This window comes from Miscanthus floridulus, chromosome 19 (assembly GCF_019320115.1).
Source record: "Miscanthus floridulus cultivar M001 chromosome 19, ASM1932011v1, whole genome shotgun sequence".
Lineage (NCBI taxonomy): Eukaryota > Viridiplantae > Streptophyta > Magnoliopsida > Poales > Poaceae > Miscanthus > Miscanthus floridulus.
In genome coordinates this window covers 27,702,082-27,722,669 of record NC_089598.1, presented here as the reverse complement: position 1 = coordinate 27,722,669, position 20,588 = coordinate 27,702,082, and the positions used below count along the sequence as shown (strand labels likewise).

The 20,588-nt window shown below is 44.8% G+C and overlaps 2 protein-coding genes, 1 non-coding gene and 1 pseudogene across 3 annotated transcripts; all 4 read left to right on the top strand.

Annotated features, from left to right (window-relative positions):
- Positions 1–1,407: 1,407 nt before the first annotated feature.
- Positions 1,408–3,950, top strand: LOC136525375 (serine/threonine-protein kinase RIPK-like). Its single transcript, XM_066518381.1, has 4 exons — positions 1,408–2,036; positions 2,131–2,266; positions 2,362–2,498; positions 3,104–3,950. Exons 1-4 carry the CDS (start codon positions 1,656–1,658, stop codon positions 3,800–3,802), a joined length of 1,353 nt encoding a protein of 450 aa, XP_066374478.1. The 5' UTR covers positions 1,408–1,655; the 3' UTR covers positions 3,803–3,950.
- A 125-nt stretch (positions 3,951–4,075) lies between these two features.
- Positions 4,076–10,608, top strand: LOC136525376 (uncharacterized). The gene is made up of 4 exons (XM_066518382.1): positions 4,076–4,392; positions 8,776–8,951; positions 9,040–9,240; positions 10,430–10,608. The coding sequence occupies exons 1-4, from the start codon at positions 4,209–4,211 to the stop codon at positions 10,445–10,447; spliced, it is 579 nt and encodes a 192-aa protein (XP_066374479.1). The 5' UTR covers positions 4,076–4,208; the 3' UTR covers positions 10,448–10,608.
- LOC136530158 (small nucleolar RNA Z194) lies at positions 6,563–6,668 on the top strand. Its single transcript, XR_010777652.1, has one exon. It is a non-coding gene; the product is annotated as a small nucleolar RNA Z194 (small nucleolar RNA).
- LOC136530179 (small nucleolar RNA snoR60) lies at positions 6,937–7,019 on the top strand (annotated as a pseudogene).
- Positions 10,609–20,588: the final 9,980 nt, after the last annotated feature.

Genomic DNA, 20,588 nt, shown 5'->3' with positions numbered 1-20,588 from the left:
CAGTCAAATAAGTCAAAAGTGAAGTATTTGCATACCCCTTTTTTTTTACACAACCTGTTATTAAAAATAAAATGCCGCTTAATAAAGATAAATGCATATGTAAATTGAGCTTAGCTCAGTTAGGCCAAACTATTTTTTTTAGTGGTAAGTAAGTTACTGTGCTTCACGAAAAGGGTGAATATGTGTTTGAGTTGAAGCAGAACTTGCTCTGGATGGCGGGTGGGAACGAAATGGCCAGACCTTTAGTTTTGATGAAGTGCTTATTTTAACACACCAATGTGATGTGCGCGTCCTCAGCTCTAAGAAGTGGACGAACCTTTGGTCCTTTGTGCGTCTTTGATGTTCGCGATACATAAATGTGTGAAAATCCTCGCGTGTTTGGAGAAAAGATAACAAGGGCGGGCAAACCGGTTTGGTTCACTAGCTCTCGACTGTATTTTTTAAGTACGTGAGTTGCCTCTATAATAAAAAAAATGATAAGAAGACACAACCGAACCAACCAACGAAACCACCCGTTAGCATATGACCAAACAAGATAATTTTCGCTTGCATATGAGCAATAACGACAAAGATCGAGTTTTAAAACAATGGGCTGCGCCAGGCCTGCTGGGAGTTGAAACGCAACCATACAAAAAGATCACCTAGCTAGCACGTAAACCCGCCCTACCATCCATATAAAACCGAGAAAATTAAACAAATACTAGCAGCACACATCACTCTAACATAAACAGTCTAACTGCTGCCCTACCGATAAGAACGGGGCCGGTTTCGTCCACCAGTTGTTGGCGCGTCCCCGTCGGCCACGGCTAGGCAGGCTGCGTCGATCGATACACGTCGATGCGCACATCAGCGATCACCAACGTCATATGATAATCGTTTAAAAAAACACAACCACGTGTTTTATGCAGTTTCAACACATAAATTTTTTTGCACCATAGGATTAAGGTCCAACAGCATCCACCCTTCTTCTACCTCCAGCCTCACAGATCACAGATCATAATTTTTTCTATAAAAGGACAAATCACAAATCCGCCGCCGCCACCGCCACCGCCACTGCCATGGCCGGTGTGGACGCGGGCGCCGGGGCGAGCTCACCGGTCGCCGTCGTCGACGCCGGTGATCACCGGTGAGAAGGAGAGAGGAAGAGAGAAAAAAATCCATATGTTTTTTTTTTTTTTTGCTAAAACACATATGTGTTATATAACATTTCTGGAATAAAAACAAAAGCCATAGGATACGTTTCACGGAGCTTTCACCCGCTAACTAACCGACCCCAGCCCCGGCCGGCATCACCAATGATTCAAGCACTCACTCCAGCTAATTCCATCACCTGCCGAATTAGAGTAGCGATAATTAAATCTCCCGGTCCCGGGCTACTACCCCCAGAAAAAGTAAAAAAGGCGACGCTTCCCCAACCTTCACCCACCTCGAAGCCACGCCCACACGAACAAAGCCGCTGCCTACTCGCCTTTATATACCCTGCCACCGCGCCGTGCCTCCGTGTTCTCTACCTCGCCACTTCGCCAGCGACCGACACCTTCTCTAGCTCCAAGGCTCTCTTCGCCGGCGAGCGTCGTGCTCCTTGGTCCGTGCGGCGAAGCGACGAGGACGTACGAGACGAGATCGACGCGGGCGGTTTCGATTTGCACATCGTCATGGGGCTGAGGAAGCGCCTGCTGGGGTGCTTCGGGGCCGGCGGCGGCGAGCAGGAGCAGGGGCATGAGACCGCGGCGGCGGCGGGCAGGCGCCGCGGCGGGAAGCCGACGCTGCGGCGGCTGAGCACGGCGAACCTGCGGTCGCTGTCGCTGCAGGACCTGTCGCGGAAGCTGGAGACCACCAAGCTGCACGCCTTCACGCTGGACGAGCTCAGGGCCGCCACCAAGAACTTCTCCACCACCAACTTCCTCGGCGAGGGCGGGTTCGGCCCCGTCTACAAGGGCTTCGTCGACGGACGCCTCCGCCCGGGGCTCCAGCCGCAGCACGTCGCCGTCAAGTACCTCGACAGCGACGGCGTCCAGGGACACCGCGAGTGGCTGGTACGTTCTTCCCATCTGAATCAACCACTGCTACTTGCGTGCTGATAAATCTGAATCGAGTCCTGATCTGGTTGCGCTGTCTTGTCCTGATCAGGCGGAGGTGGTGTACCTCGGGATGCTGAGCCATCCGCATCTGGTCAAGTTGGTGGGCTTCTGCAACCAGGACGACCACCGGATGCTGGTGTACGAGTACATGCCCAGGCAAAGCCTCGAGAACCATCTTTTCAAGAGTAAGCACTACTGCTGCTAACACACTAGTTCTTAATTTGGGTGCCTCTGATCGATTAGTTGACTAACAGCTCCTGTTACATGTGCCTGGCTGCAGATCTCCTTGCGTCGCTGCCATGGTCGACGCGGCTCAAGATCGCCGTCGGCGCGGCCAAGGGGCTGGCGTTCCTGCACGAGGCCGAGACGCCCGTCATCTACCGCGACTTCAAGGCCTCCAATATTCTTCTCGACTCGGTAAGCCTCACCAAGTCCAATCTCTCTCTTTTTTCCCTCAGCATCAATCAACAGCTAGCTTACAGCACATTTCCACAAAAGAACGCCAACCCGACGACCTCTTTACTGACGAGCGAGCAATTTTAGGACGGTAAAGAATTGCCCCATTGGGTGCGTAGTCGTTGTCATGCACGTTGCAGATTCTTTCTTCAAGCGAACTGTATTTTTCTTCGCTCTATATAAAACAGAAATGCTATATGTTTCTTACCTACACGCCAACCATGCTAATTGCTCCCACGTTGTCAACCGTTCCGTGTCAAACCCTTCTTTTTTAAGGATTCAACACTCGTGCTCAAATCTGATTTGCTTTGCAACTACCGACAAATTAGTAGCAAAAGCCTCTGGTTTTATTCTAGGTGCCGGCCGTTAGGGATAACCTAGCAGCTGGAGCATTATAATATCGTGGTTAGTTTGGATTTTGGATCCTGATGCTTTGTAGCAGTTGCAAAACGCAACAAACAGTGATGTCTTCATCCCAACCACTACAAACGCACAGTACTTTTCCTCAAACAACTGCTGCCGAATTTTGAATCGTGTCTGACCTCAAGTTTGAAATTCATTTTCAGGACTACACGGCGAAGCTGTCCGATTTTGGGCTGGCGAAGGAGGGTCCGCAGGGGGACGAGACGCACGTGACGACGCGCGTGATGGGCACGCACGGGTACGCGGCGCCGGAGTACATCCTGACGGGCCACCTGACGGCGAAGAGCGACGTGTACAGCTTCGGCGTGGTGCTCCTGGAGCTGCTCACGGGCAGGCGCTCCGTCGACAAGCGCCGGGGCCGGCGCGAGCAGAACCTCGTGGACTGGGCGCGCCCTTACCTCCGCCGCGCCGACAGGCTGCACCGCTTCATGGACCCCAGCCTGGAGATGCAGTACTCGGCGCGCGCCGCGGAGAAGGCCGCCAAGGTCGCGCACCAGTGCCTGCAGAGCGTGCCCAAGGCCAGGCCCAGCATGCGCGACGTCGTCGACGCGCTCGAGCCGCTGCTGGCGCTCGACGACGACGTGCCCATGGGCCCCTTCGTCTTCACGGTCGGAGGCGCCGCCGCTGAGGCGGAGGCCAAGCCGGCTCAGGCCGTCGAGGCCTGCGCGGACGGTGTCACTGTCACCAACGACGATGACCAGGTGGAGGCGGAGGCGGAGGCGGGCAGCCGGCAGGGCAAGAGGCATGTCATGTCGGCCGTGCACGCGGAGAGCCCGCTGCGGAGCCGGTACGCCAGCGCCGTGAAGAGACCAGAGAGCCCGCCGACCCTGAGCAGGGCATGAGTGTATTGCGAATTTACAAGTGTACATAGCTAGCTGACAGATTGTTCATCAATTCTTGTGTTCATCTGTTTTTCTTTTTGTGATGCTATTAATTCGTTCTCTCAAGAATTTGAAGGGGAGAGGTTTTTGTTGCTATACAACACATGTGTGTTTTTTTATTGGTTGGCACATGGATTTTCTGTCCCTAGGATCCGTCTCGCGCGTGTCTGCTGGGTCGTTCGATGTGGCGTTTCTATTTTGTTTCTCTGACCTACGGACCTCAAGGCCACGCATCGACTCACTTCTCCGGTGGGTGAGACCGGCTGCAACCTTTCCCCTTCCTCTATCCTCTTCTCGCCCAGGCGTAGCGGCGCACATTTCCGGGCACGACGCCCACCTACCTAAGGCCACGGCGGGGCAGTCCTCCATGGCCGCGGCCGGCGAGGGCCCGTGCGAGGTCCCCCAAGCGGCGGTGCGGGTCGCGACCGGACGAGGTCCCCGAGCGGCGGCACAGGTCGTGCCTGGACGAGCTCTCCCGAGCAGCGCGGGCGGCGGCCGTCTCCAACGACGAGGGCGCAGTGCGCCATTGCTAGAGGTCGGCAGGTACCTTGGTACGGCGCGCGCTGTCCCTTGATTTGAACTCTGTTGTTGGGGGGTCATTGGTTCAATAGATCTGGTTCTGTAGTTGTTTGATTGATTGTTCTAGGATTTGATGGTATGTTTGATGTATTTGTGGTTCGAGTCCAGAGAGGATGAAGTCGCTTGCTTTCGCCTCATCTGGACGGGCGTCGTCTCGCTGGAGATTTTGTCTTTTGTGTGTTGGATTTGCGTTGTGTGCTGTCGCTTCTTCGCAGCCGACGACGAGCGACCGGGCGCTGATTGGAGCGGTGTTTGTTACCGAAGCGGGGATGATGTCAGGCGAGGTGGAGGAGGGTGATGTGTGGGATGTCTTGTACGCATGACGAAGGAGATGGGGCGGGGTTGGCAATGGCCATCGCCGGAAGCAAGCCGATGGTTGTCACTCCATCGCTAGGCACGTGTGTGGATGTGGTGTGCACTTTCAGTTATTGCGTGTGTTCCTGCTGCCAGTTTCAGTTCACTTCTTCTCGAGGTGGTCGGTGGCTCAGCTTCCTTGGGATCTTGCAGCTTGGGGGAAGCAAAGCAAGCACCCAGGGAGGGAGGGAAGGAGAGAGAGGAACCAGACATTCCAATGTTTGTTTGATTTTTTGCAAGTAATGATGGTATTTGACATGATTTTTCAACTTCTGTATTTGGTCCAAAAAGTGAAGTAGGATAGGCTGTTAATTCAGCAACTGTAAATGTGATTCAGCTACTGCAAATGTGATTCCTCAACTGTAAGTGTGTCATTGTCAGCGTTGTGGGAGCTTGATGAGGAAATAGCTATTGCCGCTATGGATATGCAGTGCCCTGTGGATGCGAGCTACTGAGTGGAGGATCGGATGGTGTAGGAGCATATCCAATCTACCACAAGTTCAGTTACTGCAGCAGCAAATCCATGGTGTTTGTGATTTTTTTTCCTTGGTGCTTGTAAGGTGCTTGTGATCTTTTTGCCTGTGTGGTGCTTGTATGGTGCTTGTGATCTGCTTGAAATCTCAGTTGTATAGTGTTTATTCCTATATCATTCTCTTTTTGACTGAAGGCTGAAATCCAGGTGGGGAGAATCGCCCACCTGGGTTTCATTTCAATGTTCGGCTTAGTTCAGAGAATCACCAGCAGTTTTTTGTTCCCAGTTCAGTCTTCATTTGATCGTGCTGCTAATCTTCTGTGTTTTCTTCTGGCTGATCATGCTCTTTTAGCAGCTTGCGCTCGTATCTGTTTTATCTTGGTCTGTCATTTTTACAAGTTGAGCAATATCAGTAGTAGCAGCCATTGAGCAATACAACCGAACTCTTGCTTTTCAGATTGACAAAGTGCAGTCAACTTCCAGGTAGCAATTTGCGAATTAAATCTCTGTGCAACGTCCCTTTCTTACTACATATTCATCTAGTATTTAATTCTTGCAAGCTAGTATCTGTGCTTAGATAGTCTAGTTGCTCAGTTAATCGTGTGTAGTGGTCATCTGATTTAGTATTGACTGTCTTTCAAATCTTGTGGCTATTCTGGTGCTTTTAGTTTTAGTTTCAGGTAGCACTTTTGGCCTGTCCAGCAGTAGTAGCTTTAGCTTATAGTGTTCTGCTAGTTTCCTGTCTGCAGTTCAGTAGTTTTTCAGTTTCCCTACAGACTCTGCTTTTCGGACAAATCATTTTATTTTGTCTCAATTTAGCTCAGTCAGTCCTTTTTGGTGCTGCGGGTTTTTCTATAGGTGAACAATTCTTGATTAGTATCTGGTCTGGCTAGAACAGTACTGCAGCAGTGAGCTAAATTTTTAGACTGTTTTTAGCCATGATTTTCCTTCTTTTTGCTTTATATTACCTCAGATTGGTGTTTTAGACTGACGTGAATATATATTTTTTGTTAGCTCGTACTAGTGCTATCCCTGTCTGAATATTCATTTTGTGTCAGGTTTTCTTTTTCTTTTTTCTTTTTTTCGTTTGCCATTAGGTGTGCTTTTCAGAATTTTCTTTAGGCTTTCTTTTTTGTCCTTTTGATGTTTATGACTTATATGAGCACTGTAATGTGCAGATCTGCTTTTTTCGTAGATCCATGCAGTGTGTTGCTGGTCTGTTTTTTGTAGTGTTAGATCTTTTCATTTTCGGCATCTATGTGGTACTAAAATACTGATTGGATGGTTCTGGAGTATAATTTGTCAACTCTTGAGCTGGCTGATTGATGATGAAACAATTACCCCAAGCGCTTTTATTCCACTGATACCAGTGATGGAAAGCTATATTATCATAGCTTTTGTGGTTTTCGATCTGAAACTGCAGATCAAGAATTTGTTCTGTTTTTTTCTTCAATTTTGTGTTAGATTTTTCTTCTTCCGGCCATGTGAAGATAAAAACTTAACTAGAAGATGATATTTGGATCTGTTTTTTTAGTTTTCTTTTGGTTTAAGTAATGGGAGAACCGTAGCGTTAGCATGGGCAATAATGTTATATATAAAAAAGTAGACTTTCGGCTTCTGCCAACTCATTAGCTTGAATCTAACTAAGTATTGGACTGTTATCTTGTGACAACATTCTGGGCTTGCAGCTCTATAAATGATGATCTTACTCGGTTACTCAGATTCCCCTTTAGGACATCTAAATGGATGATGCAAATTCGAGTTTCTGATGCGCTAATGCCCAATGATATATAGATTTATTTGTTTCCCTTTCCATTTCTGGGATAAAGTACTACTCTGAATATTCACAATGCCGTAGTTTCTAAAACTCATCAATTGAAAATCTGTTGTAGGACTGATTTATTTCTATTGTTTGATTGTTTGGGCATTTTAGAATGAGGATGGAACAAAGGTTGAATATAGGGTGTGGAACCCCTTTCCGTGTTTGATTGTTTCTATTGTTTCCGCCTGTCGGTCGCCTCCTCCTCATTTTAGAATGAGGATGGAACAAAGGACTGATTTATTTCTATTGTTTGATTGTGTGGAACCTCCATGCAGACCTCAAGGCCACGCAGGTCGCGCTCGCCACTAGACACATCGACCTCGCGGACCTCCACGCCCGCGTCCGCACCACCGATGACTCTGGCTCCGTGCTTAGATGGTTAGAAGCCCTCCTTGTGAGGGCTCAGCACAAACCTAATTGCTGTCTATAGAATCAGATTTGTCTTTATGCTAACATAGTCCAGAGTTTTGTGGTGAACTGATCAGTCTCCCTAAAGTAAAATTTCAAATGGTAGTGAAAATGGCACAGTTAGCATACTTCCAGTCTAGTTCAATTGAGAGGAAGATGGCACTGATTATGGTGGTAAAAACTAAGAGTACAATGTGAAGCTAAACTCTTAATATTATCTCTGTAACAGTGTAACAATGTAACTATATTAGCACGCTCTATTTGGTGGCGTGGTCATGGTTCCTTTTATCCAAGTATCATGGACGGGATAGGTAACAAAAATATAGAGTATTCCTCAGAGATACTGTTAATTGTGATTTGTGGCAACACACCTCTTTTTTGTCCTTGTCCTTTCATAGAAAAAATTATTTCTTGTGATTTGTGCTAACATACCTTTTCATCTGTTTATTGTGATTTGTGCCTGCCCACACTAAGTTTTTGTTCTTGTCCTTTCATAGAAAAAAATTATCTCTTGTGATTTGTGCTAACTCACATTTTCCTTTGTTTATCGTGGTTTGTGCTTGCCCAAGCCAAATTTTTGCTATTGTCCTTTCATAGTAAAAAAATGTCTTTTGTGATTTATGTTATCACTTCATGAACTTTGTTAATTCTGATTTGTGCCAATACACGTCTCATTTTTGTCCTTGTCCTCGCACATCAATATAATACAAACCCCAGAAGCACCATTTTCCACCTGTAGCTTGTTTTATTAGGTGGTTTTCTGTCAATGACACTGCTACAGGAGCACTTATGTCTTATGCCAGTTGTACTTTAGTGATACCAAAGAACTATTTTTTATCAGACAACTTAAAGATTCAGTAAATCAAACAATTTAAAGATTCAGTTACATAATTACAGTTTGCTATAATATAGATTGCAAGTATCAGGCACTGCAATTTTAGTTCTAAGCATACGCAATATGCTGTTGTTGAACCGTTAGCCTTGTTGTTACTAAATTGTTACTTGTGATTTGTGCTAGAGCTAGTATATTTGTTACTAAATTGCATTTTATATTTGTCATGATTTTGTGGTTGTGTCCTAGTTTGTCATCTATCTTTGTTAATATGATAAACAAGTCATCCTTGCTGGCTTTACCAGTGTTGTGCATGTCTGCTGCATTTTCCAGTAGCAGTAGGTGCTGATGATGAATGTAGCTTTGGTTTCACTGCCTCACTAGGTTCTCAGGACCACACTGCATCTTTCCTGTGAACCCTATTTGCTTTAGAAAACTGACAGTAAGCAAAAGGTATCTATTTGAAGTGCCAAAGGAGCAGCAGGATATGGTTGTCAAATTTGACTTTCACGGGCAGCCAACAGAAATCAAGCATGGTAGTGTTGTTATAGCAACAATAACTAGCTGCACAAACACCTCAAATCTTAGTGTTATGCTTGGTGCTGGTCTTGTAGCTAAGAAAGCCTGCGAGTTGGGTCTTGAGGTTAGTCCTCTAGTAATGTAATCATGGGCTGTTATGCTGAGTGCCTTTTCTGTGCTTTCTGCTGATGTGAGATGGCACTTGTTTTCAGGTTAAACCATGGGTGAAGACAAGCCTTGCCCCTGGATCAGGAGTTGTCACGAAGTACTTGCTTCTAGTGATTCCTATTTACAGTGGCCTTCAAGAATACTTAATCATCAAGGATTTCATACTGTTGGCTATGGCTGTACCACTTGCATTGGAAACTCTGGTGATCTCGATGAATCTGTATCAGCTGCCATTACAGAAAATGGTAAGTTAATTCTACGATGATTGACTATTTAGCTGTAACAAATCAAGCATGGTAGTGTTGTTATAGCAAAAAATGGTATTGTGAGCAGGCTCCACATTCATGAGCTGGATTCTGTATTTATATACATATACAGTATAATTGCATTAACAACATGTAGTATTTGCACTATTTGAAACATGCAATTTTCATGTTCTTGTTTTGTAATTTTTGTAGATCATAATCATTGTGCATTTTTTCACCGAGAACATCTCATTATGTGTGAGTAAATATTTTGTTTCGTAGTAATTTCATCGATATAGTGCATTACACTTAATTTGCATATAAGATTGCAAAATCTAGCAGCATCTGAAATAGTTGGGTGCTCTGAGTTAATTTTGATTTGTGGCAGAGTTTCTTTTTGTAGTGGCAGTGTTATTATTTTGTCAATAAGCTTGTACGTGTGTTTACTAACCTTTGTTGATGAGGTATGGATCAGTCTTGTAGTTCTTCTTCTTGAAATTTCCTGTTCTTCTTTGCAATCTGATGTCTCTCCCTTTACCCTGCTCTGCATGAGCAGAGCATAGGCTTTCCCCACGCAGCAAATCTGTTTTTGCTTTGCTTCTCTCCCGAGTCTTTATATTCCTATGTATTCATGGTTTTGGGCTTTTATTATGGGCTGCTGCTGTTAAATGGGTCAATTTATAATTTTAGTTATATTCCTATGTATTCATGGTTTTGGGCTTCTCTTATGAGTTGCTGCTTGCTGCTGTTAAATGGGCCATTTTGTCATTTTAGTTAATGGCCAACTTTGGTTGCACAGAAATTATAATAGATTTCCTCTAAGTGAGCCTTTTTTTAAAAACGTGTGCTACCTTATGCTAAAACACATGGTTTCTTCTATCTTGGAATGTGTTATACAAGCAACCAACAACCATGTGCTAGCTTGTGCTAAAACACATGGTTTTTCCTCTGTTACAAATTGTGTGTTTTGTAGCTAGCAAACAACCATGTGCTACCTTTTATTGAAACACATGGTTGTTGGCTAAACAGACTCTTCAGTTTTTTTGTTGTGTTAATATACTGCCGAGAATACCTCAAGTTGTGAGGTATTTGTATATCGAAAGTTGGATCCAACATGTATTGCAAAAGATGTTCAAAGTAACATTAACATCTTTTATCTCTTAATTTCTGTGTGTACGAATGCGTTAAGATCATGGTTGGAGGCTGATAGGTAAGGACTAAGGAGCCACAAAGGCTTTCGCTTTGCCCTAGGAATGAGGTGGTCCAAGGACACGTGTGACCGAGCACGAGAGCACTAACCTGTATTTCGTCGACCAACTACTACCACCATATGAAACATGAAAGCGGCAAAGTCTTATTTCGTCGACATCCAGGACGGAGGGATTAATAGTTTAACACAACAAGCATCTTGTTATATAGTTTGTGAAGAAAAATTTGCAATTTTTGAAAACTAATGCTTTGTAAATGCTAATCTACAAAATCTTGGGAAACATGAGGACCCAGTTTTGGCAGAATAGTGACAGTGTGACAGCCGATTTGCAGCGTAGTCACACAAAAAAAAGCCGATTTGCAGTGCAAATCGGATCAAATCGGATGTCCCTGTTTCTACAATATGAAGACCTGGTTTTATTAGTGACAAAATGAATTCTGTTAGATTCGTATTAAAAATACTTATGATTATGATGTTGTATAATATACTGTCAAAGTATTATGCATACTAGTAATATATCAAGAAAAGGTGAGTTCAACGAGTAATGCACAGAGCTTTATCATGACTAAAAGGAAAACTTTGGCTAAGACTGAAGACGGTATCTACAATTGTTGTTACTGTGTAAAATCGTTGAAGTAATGTTTTCACATAATTCCCCCCAGCAATTTTGAAGCTCTGAAACGTAAAGGCCAATTCAAAACGCTTCCAGTTAGTAGAACGCATCAACCCCAAATGGACTGGCTGAGTTTTCTGAAGTTTACAGGACAAAATATCAGTTGTCATCTCACTGAATCCGAAGCAGGGAACTTCTCATTTCTGAAGAGATGAACTGCGATGTTCTTGTCAGAAGTCTTGGTCTAATACTCCTCTACGGTGCACCAACATTTGGGTGCACTAATGCTTCAGCAGCTGAATGTGCAAGGGAACGAGGAAAAAGAGTTAAACAGTTGGGCGCTAGGCATCATGTATTGGTGATGCAATTGTCGCGACAGTTCACATTCAACAAAAACTGAAAATTCTGGACAGTGAGTCAAAGTGGTGGCACAATTTTGTGAACTGACAAGGTAGTATTGAATCGAATTATATTGTATATTCTGACTATTTTAGTGTCTACAAAAAGACTTATATTCAAGGGAACCAGTAAACACAACCAAAAAATAGTATACCATTTTCTGAAACACAGGTAGAAACCATAATCTGTATATGTTTGAAACTATATGACTAGTAGAATAACTAAATAAGAACCCAATGCAAAACCCAAGAGGATTTTGATGCAGCAACTAGCCAACTATGTATATTTAAAACTACAGATAAGTATCTGAACATCTGAACTAAAGTATACGGTAGGCAAATTACAGTTTCTAAACATCTGGCATGCAACAACAAGTTCACTGATCTATCATGGCAAAGGCCAAACTACAAAACTGCACACTTTATCGTGGTCGCAAAATCTATCCACGATGTAATACGTTTATTGGAGTCCAGTAGCTAGGGCAGCTCGGCCTTCTCGTGATGGCTCCTCGCCACCACGGGGTAATGTTTCCTCCAAAACTCTCTTAATGAAAAACCGGCAATAAGCCCAATCGAGAAAAAAAAGTATTCAAGTAAGCATATGTATTCTTATTAGTATGCAGCCTGTTCGTTTCGGCTAAATTAGCTTATAAGCCATGGCTGAAAGTACTGCTGACTGGTTTGGTGTAAGAGAAAAATATTATTCGTTGGCTGATAAGCCGAGTACGAGCTGCCAAACAGGCTGATGATCAATCAAACACCTTTCATGAGAAGAGAAACACACAGTGCTGCAGAGATTAAAAAGGGGCGTACCCTGTGTGGGGTCTGGGGAAGGGTGTCAGTGACAAGCCTTATCCTCGCGCGGTGCAATGCGAGGAGACTGCAACTCAAACCTGGGACCTTCCGATCAGGCGGTAAGACTTCACTGCTGGCACTGGCCGGGACCTTCCGGTCATAGTGCTGCAGAGATTACCAGGAAAAAAAACCCAGCAAGTTCTCACCTGGTGAATCAGTGGTGAGGACGATGATGTCCATGGCCTGCTCATTGGAAGGCAGGTCGATGACCAGAGGAGTTAGCCGCCCGTTGGAGCCTAGGACGTTGGCTTCACCCACACCCAGTTGGGCCGCTAAATCTCTCCTCAGGTGGGACACGGACCGGCCATCGAACTGTAGCATCTCCAGACAAGCGGGTTGATGTTCCCCTGATCGTTCGCCCGCACATAGTGGATCGTCCGCCGAAGCACCGCTTGCGGCTGGACGCCCCGGCGTCGGCGGCGGATCGGGCCACCGACGGGCACCGCTGGAGCTTGATGTGTTAAAACCGTGAACACTAAGATCATAGATATAGCCGGGTTCGATTCGGGATATGATAGACACTGTACATCTTAATGCTTGTGAAACTAGAGAGACAGAGAGGGAAGGGGGAAAGTGTTGAACCTGACACCGCAGAGGGGGAGGGTTCGGAAGACGCCATCAGGTTCGTCGGTGTAGTCTGCGCTAGGGCAGCGACGGTCGGTGAAGAGGGCGATGAAGACGTCGTCGTCGATGGAGCGGGCGGCGTGGCTGGTGGCTTCCCGTCACTAGCTACGCCCCTCTCTGATCGGATTAGGGTTTGGATGTCGGTGGGGAGCTCAACTCAGATCAACCTCATGATAAAAGCCGCCGACCCCACATCTTTTTATAGCGCAGGGTGACAGGGGCCCTCCAGCCATGGTGGGCTGGGCGCCCCCGATCAGGGCGCGAATCAAAGGTCCAACTGGGCCGTTGGGTCCAGTTAGGTTAGAGATCAATCAAACAATTTCCCCCTTGATCTCTTTACATCTTTCACTTTCATATCATTTACTTTTGTTCATTCTATTACAGATTAGCGTATAGAGCATGTCTCACTGTCACGGTTCATTGCCAATAGATTTAACAGCTACAACACACTACTCTGTTCTGAAATAGATGCTTATCTTTGGGTCTTCTTTTATCCAGGAATTATAGGCTTTCCTTTAAACTCATGCCGGCTACATGTTCTTTGAACACGTTGGGTGGTAAGCCTTTTGTACGCGGATCCGTGAGCATCTTTTCTGTTCTTATATGCTCAAGACTTATAACATGATCCCAGACAACATAATACTTTATGTCAATGTGTTTGACAGCACCACTTGACTTATTGTTGTGAGCATACTGTACTGTCGGATTATTATCGCAGTATAACTTAAGTGGTCTATAGATGTCGTCAACCATCTTCAAACCGGGTATGAATTTCTTTAGCTAGTTCATCTGCCCCGTTGCCTCATAACACGCTATAAACTCGGCATACACTGTGGACGATGTAGTGACGGTTTGTTTTGAGCTTTTTTATGAAATACCTTCCCCTGCGAGAGTGAATACATATCCAGACATGGATTTTCTATCATCTCCCGCATAATCAGAATCTGAATATCCCACTATATGAAATGAATCAGATCTTCTATACATCACCATGAGGCATTTTGTTCCTTGTAAATAACGCAAGACTTTCTTTACTAATTTCCAGTGTTCTATTCTAGAATTGCTCTGAAATCTGCCAAGTAACCCGATAACAAATGCCAAGTCAGGGCGCGTACATACTTGAGCATATTGCAAGCTTCCGACAGCTGAAGTATATGGAACCGCTTTTATTTGATCGATCTCATATTGGTTCCTAGGGTATTGAAAATTCCCATATCTGTCGCCCTTGACTATAGGAGTAGGTGAGGGACTACATTTATACATACTGAATTTCTTTAAGATTTTCTCTATGTATGCCTTTTGTGACAGTTCTAATACCCCTTTATTTCTATCTCGGTGAATCTCGATTTCTAGAACGAACGAAGCTTCACCAAGATCTTTCATATCAAATTGAGGATAAAAACTTCTTTGTTTCCAGTAGTAGACTGACATCACTACTAGCAAGTAAGATATCATCCACATACAGGACAAGGAAGATGAACTTTCCATTTTTAAACTTTGTGTAGACACAATTGTCCTCTACATTCTCTTTAAACCCAAAATTTCTTATTGTCTGATCAAACTTCAAGTACCACTGTCTTAAAGTTTGTTTTAATCCATAAATGAATTTCTTTAGGCATCATCTCATTCGTTCTTTTTCTTCCATGACAAAACCTTTCGGTTGTGCCATGTAAATATTTTCCTCCAAGTCCCCATTGAGAAATGCCATCTTTACATCCATCTGATGTAATTATAAATCGTAATATGCCACTAATGCCATTATAATTCTGAAGCAATCCTTACATGAGACTGGAGAAAAGGTCTCATTGTAATCAATTCCTTCTATTTGCGTAAAGCCTTTTGCCATAAGTCGCGCTTTATATCTCTCTATATTCCTTTGAGAGTCAAGTTTTGTTTTGTAGACCCATTTACAGCCTACTGTTTTGGCTCCTTTAGGAATTATTTCTAAATCCTAAATTTTATTGGCATTCATAGATTTCATTTCATCTTCCATAGCCTCAAGCCACTTTAATGAATGATCACTTCTCATGACTTCTTCAAATGAGGTGGGATCATCCTCCATTTGAAATTTCTCAGTGTTGTATAATTCATAGTCAGCAGGAATAACTGATTTTCTAACTCTTTGAGACCTTTTAGGGGCCTCCATATTTGGCACATCTTCTGTTTGAGGCTGTTGTTGCTCCCCCTCATTTGTGGCAATGGGTTCTACAGGATCCTAAAGAACAGGTTCATCATCACCATTCATTGTTGGCATAGGTGGAATAACAACAGGTGCTGGCACCACAGTATCTTGCACTGTCGGTGCAGCGACAGCAGATAGTGAAAAAAATAGCTCATGAATTATCGGAGTGGGCGCATACACCCGCTTCTCTTCAAGGTCAATTTCTCGAGCTACCATACCCCCCTCATCATTTCATCATCTAGAAAGACAGTGTGTCTCATTTCTACAAACTTTGTATGTCTATCTGGACAGTAGAAACGAAAACCTTTTGACTTTTTTGGATAGCCAATGAAATAGCAACTTACTGTATTGGGATCTAGCTTCCCAATGTTTGGGTTAAATACTTTAGCCTCAACAGAACTCCCCCACACACGTAAGTGGTTTAGTGAGGGTACTCTTCCTGTCCACAACTCATACGGTGTTTTGGACACCGACTTACTTGGTACTCTATTGAGAATATGAATGGCGGTTTTTAACGCCTCCATCCATAGGCTCATCGGTAAGGTGGAGTAACTTATCATACTACGCACCATATCCATCAGGGTACGATTGCGCCTTTCAACTACTCCATTCTACGAAGGTTCGCCTGGTGTAGACTACTGGGCTACTATGCCATTCTCCTATAAGAACCTTGTAAAAGGTCTAGGAACTTGGCCATATGAGGTATGTCGACCATAGTACCCCCACGGTCGGACCTGACTATCTTAATCTTTAAATTATATTGGTTTTCAACTTCTGCCTTAAATATCTTAAATTTATCCAATGCTTCTGTTCTTTCTTTGATTGGATAAATATAGCCATAACGGGAGTAATCATCTGTGAATGTTATGAACGAATCATAACCATCCACACTCTTTACTGGAAAGGGACCACAGATGTCTGTGTGAATAATCTATAGAATTCCTATGTTTCGTTTGATATCTTTCTTAATTTTCTTTATATACTTTCCTTTTATGCAATCTATGCATTGTTCTAAATCTGAGAGCTCTAATGGAGGAAGAATATCATTCTTAACTAGTCTTTCTATTCTCCCCCTCAAAATATGGCCTAAACGACAGTGCCATAATTTCGACAACGCATCATGAGCTCTCTTTCGTTTTCTGTTTACATCTACAGACGATGATACATTCACATTATCGCACGCAATGTTCTCATCATCGCATATAACATTCACATCATCACGTAGTGATAACAAATAAAGCTCATTTTATAAGATAGCAAGACCAACACATGCATTATTAAATGTTATCTTACATTTGCCATTTTCAAAATGACAATCATATCCATCATTGTCCAAACATGAAACACTAATCAAGTTCCTCTGTAACGAGGGAACATAAAGAACATCTCTAAGTATAAGTTTGAAACTATCAGCAAGCTCTAGAGAAAGATCGTCAACGGCTTCAACTTCTGCTCAGACTCTATTTATGACTTTAACGTGTCTTTCGCTTCTTTCTGTAGTCCTCGTCGAACGGAATCTCTGTAAAGAATTAGCAACATGAACAGTTGCACCTGAGTTAATCCACCAAGTAGATTTTGAATACTGTACATACAAGGATTTATTTATAAATGTAATAATGTTCTCACATTTCTTTGCCATGATTATCTTTAAGTAATCGGAATAATTTTTTTTATAATGTTCCGTCTTCTTATAATAAAGACATTGGTCTTTCTCTACTATGAACTGGTTCTACTGAGGCTTATGCAGCATGGGACCTTTTCCTTTGACTTTGAGGAGAAGTTGGTATTATTATTCTGTTTCTTATTGTCTTTCAAATAATTAATAGAGCCACCATTGGCAGTTTTCATTCTCTTCTCTTCTTGCACACACATAGCCATGAGCCTTTCTTTGTCCCATTTCTTGGGCTGTATGTTGTAGTTGACAACAAAAGTGTCAAACTCTTTTGGCAACGAAGCAAAAATCAGATGGATAAGGAACTCATCCTTGAGAGTCAGATCCATTGATTTTAGCTTGGATGTCAAATTGCTCATCCTTCGTATGTGCTCTCTTATACCACCATTATCTGAGTATATCTCTGTCACCAGCTGCTTTATCAGCTGGGTAGCATATGTTTTTGAAGAGCCAGTGAACTAACTCTTATTCTTTTGAGATACTCGGTGACGGTGTCACACTTTACAGGTTCAATCGTGTTCTTTATCACAGCAAAACACTTCTTGTTGGCAGTGACCCACTTCCTATGCTCAAGGTCATAGGACATTTTTTGGGATGCAAAATCCCTCTTTCTGGTTTCCCAAGCTGTATAAACCTCGTTTGTCTTCTCACTGGTGCCACAGGCTCTGTGGGACACGGTGTGGTGACTACCCAGTTCACCTCAGCCAAGATAAAGGCCAGATCGATCTTTTTCTTCCACTCAATGTAGTTATCACCTTTGAGAGTGGAGATCTCTTTGATACAACTCATCAAGTTGTATCTGCCTGAAAACACAATTCAAATAGAGTGAGAACATAAATAATAACAATAACAATTGCATGCCTTATTTCCAACGTTGGTCAAAATTAAAACATACAAGTGTTCTCTACACTAATTCTACATTACCGTTGGGCAGCAATAGAATTAATGCATGACAAAGCATCATAATATTGCCATTAATCAACATTGGTCAGAATAATAACAATATTATGATCAATTAAAACATATCCATTTTTCAAAATTAAATTCTCCCGTTGGTTCGAATTTAATAATGAAAATAACATCTTTAAATACGCAGCGGAAAAATCATGACAATTTAGTGAATTTTACCCACATGAAAATTCATTTTCTATTTTCTTTTGAGCCAATTTCCATTTTTCAATTTCCCTGGAAAAAGAAAAATATAAAACCTGGCTCTCATACCATTGTTAAAACTGTTGAACACTAGGATCATAGATCTAGCCGGGTTCGATTCGGGATATGATAGACACTGTACATCATAATGCTTGTGAAACTAGAGACAGAGAGGGAAGAGCGAAAGTGTTGAACCTGACACCGTAGAGGGGAGGGTTCGGAAGACGCCATCAGGTTCGTCGGTATAGTCTGCGCTAGGACAGCGACGGTCGGTGAAGAGGGCGATGAAGACGTCGTCGCTGATGGAGCGGGCAGCGCGGCTGGTGGCTTCCCGTCACTGGCTGCGCCCCTCTCTGATCGGATTAGGGTTTGGATGTCAGTGGAGAGCTCAACTCAGGTCAATCTCGTGATAAGAGCCGCCGGCCCCACCTCTTTTATAGCGCAGGGTGACAGAGGCCCTCCAGCCATGGTGGGTTGGGCGCCCCCGATCAGAACGTGAATCAAAGACACAACTGGACCGTTGGTTCCAGTTAGGTCAGAGATCAATCTAACACGATGCAGCGGAGCATAGCACTGGTGTTTAGGAAACCAAAACAAGCAGGCGACACTGGCAACTCTGAATATACGTTGCGATCAGAACACAATGTTCAGACGTAGATAACCAGAGAGATGTGGCAAGAAAACAACAAGGACAGAACCATCCATAGCGAATAGCCAGAATTCTCAGGAAAACACATCATGGGAAGGAATTCAAATGATGACAAGAACTCAGCAGCCTAATGAACCAACGCAAGATTATTAGGAATATTCCAAGAAAGGTTGCGAAGTTAGTTTCTTGAACTGACAGTTTGGATAGCTAGTACGAAATGGGAAGACGGATAGGTGTAATCTCATCAAGAACTGCTCCCTGATAAGACAAAAGAAAGGCAGAGGAAAGAATTCAATAACCCAGAACCATTTCTCCCTAAGAGAATGCAGTAATCTTTTAGCCCACAATGTGCAAAGATTTGATTGCATCAAGATTCAGTAACTAACAGCCTCATCAGTAACAAGGAGAAGAACCCAATGATCAAGTTTGAGTGGTTCTTGAAAATGAAGAGCAAGTCGCAGAGTCGACAGATTCCAAGAGCCGTTCTACGCCCGGATAAATACGATGCAGAGGAGACGGCGAACTCACCGGAATTACAGGCGGAAGTTCAGGCTGGTCCGCTCTCGGGGGAATGGCCTCGACCATCCATTGCATCGTCGTACGTGGCTGCGCCACGCGCCGAACGTGCGATGGCGAATGAGGACGTCGTCGGACCTGTCGTCCGCGCCGAGGACCTCCCACAGGACGTCGACCTGCCCCGGGGCGTTGTAGACGCGCTGAACGGCGCGGCAGGTGTGGCGGGCGCCTTCACCCTGGCCCAAAGACGGCGCCGGAGGCGCTTCCACGCGTACGAGGGCGAGGTACCGGCCGTAGGCGGCGCCGTGGAGGAGGACGTAGGCGGTGCACCGCCCACGCCTCGTGCAGCGTCCCACGGCGCCGGCACAGGGTGATCCCCACCCCGTCCTCCTCGGCGTGAAGGTACGTGCCGTGCGCGCGGCTCCGCAGGCGCAAGTGCACCCTGTCGGGGAAGAACTCCATCGCCGGCGCAGGCGCTGGTACTGGTACTTCTTCTGCGAGGCCTCGAGGGCGTGGATTTCTTGGTGCGGTCGCGAGGAGGAGTTTGTTGGGACGGTTACGTTTGGGCGCCGAGGCGGGGCGGGCCGGGGAGTTTGTAGGCGATGATGACCGATGGGATTTGCGGGCATAGTTCGGTTGCTGAACACGCCTGAACATACCACTAGTCGCTCGGCCCGCGCATATTGTCCGTTTTCCCGCGCCCGCATAGGCCCGCGGCGCCACGTCACCAACATCGAGAAAGAGAGGAGGCGGCGGCGGATGCTCAGCCAACACCGGGAGGAGGAAGAGACACCGAGGCTAGACAGTAGAAAAGCGAGGAGGGATATACAACACTTGATCTGTTTTTGAAACATTCAGATGCAACACTTACAACATACGTCTGAAGACAGATAAAATACTTGAAACATGCTTCTAAAACACTTACAAAAACACCTAAAAACACTTGAAAACCATGTAAAACATACATAACATCCAGATAAAACACTTGCAACATATATGTGAAACATATGCAACATCCAAATAAACACACTTGCAACATACGTTTGGAAAAAAAAGATAAAACATTGGGAACAAAAGTTTGCAATATACTTGGTACAACCATTGCAACATATGCAACATCCCAATCTACTTTTGCAACATCCACATGAAATACTTGCAACATCCAAATGAAACATCTGAAACACTTCAAATATACTCTGGCAACATGCATTTTCAGCGCGCAGTGTCACCTTGCTGCTTGGACAAATTGCAAAGCTTGATGCCGGCGCGGAAATCGTGGTGGCGCATGGAGCTCACCGATGCTCCCCTGGGTGAGGACCTGCTCGCCGGCCTGGACGAGCACCTGCTCGGCGGCATGGGTGAGCACCTGCGCGAGGCACGCAAGCACCCTGGGCGAGCATCTGCGCAAGCACCCCTGGGCGAGCAGGTGTTGCCTGGGCCAGCACGCCATTGGCGAGGGTAGCGAAGGAGGCCGCGG

Coding starts and splice junctions, on each gene's coding strand:
- LOC136525375 (XM_066518381.1), top strand. CDS start 1,656: ATGGGGCTGAGGAAGCGCCTGCTGGGGTGCTTCGGGGCCGGCGGCGGC. Junction 2,037..2,130: donor AGGGACACCGCGAGTGGCTG/GTACGTTCTTCC, acceptor TGTCCTGATCAG/GCGGAGGTGGTGTACCTCGG. Junction 2,499..3,103: donor CCAATATTCTTCTCGACTCG/GTAAGCCTCACC, acceptor ATTCATTTTCAG/GACTACACGGCGAAGCTGTC.
- LOC136525376 (XM_066518382.1), top strand. CDS start 4,209: ATGGCCGCGGCCGGCGAGGGCCCGTGCGAGGTCCCCCAAGCGGCGGTG. Junction 4,393..8,775: donor AGAGGTCGGCAGGTACCTTG/GTACGGCGCGCG, acceptor ATCTATTTGAAG/TGCCAAAGGAGCAGCAGGAT. Junction 8,952..9,039: donor CCTGCGAGTTGGGTCTTGAG/GTTAGTCCTCTA, acceptor ACTTGTTTTCAG/GTTAAACCATGGGTGAAGAC.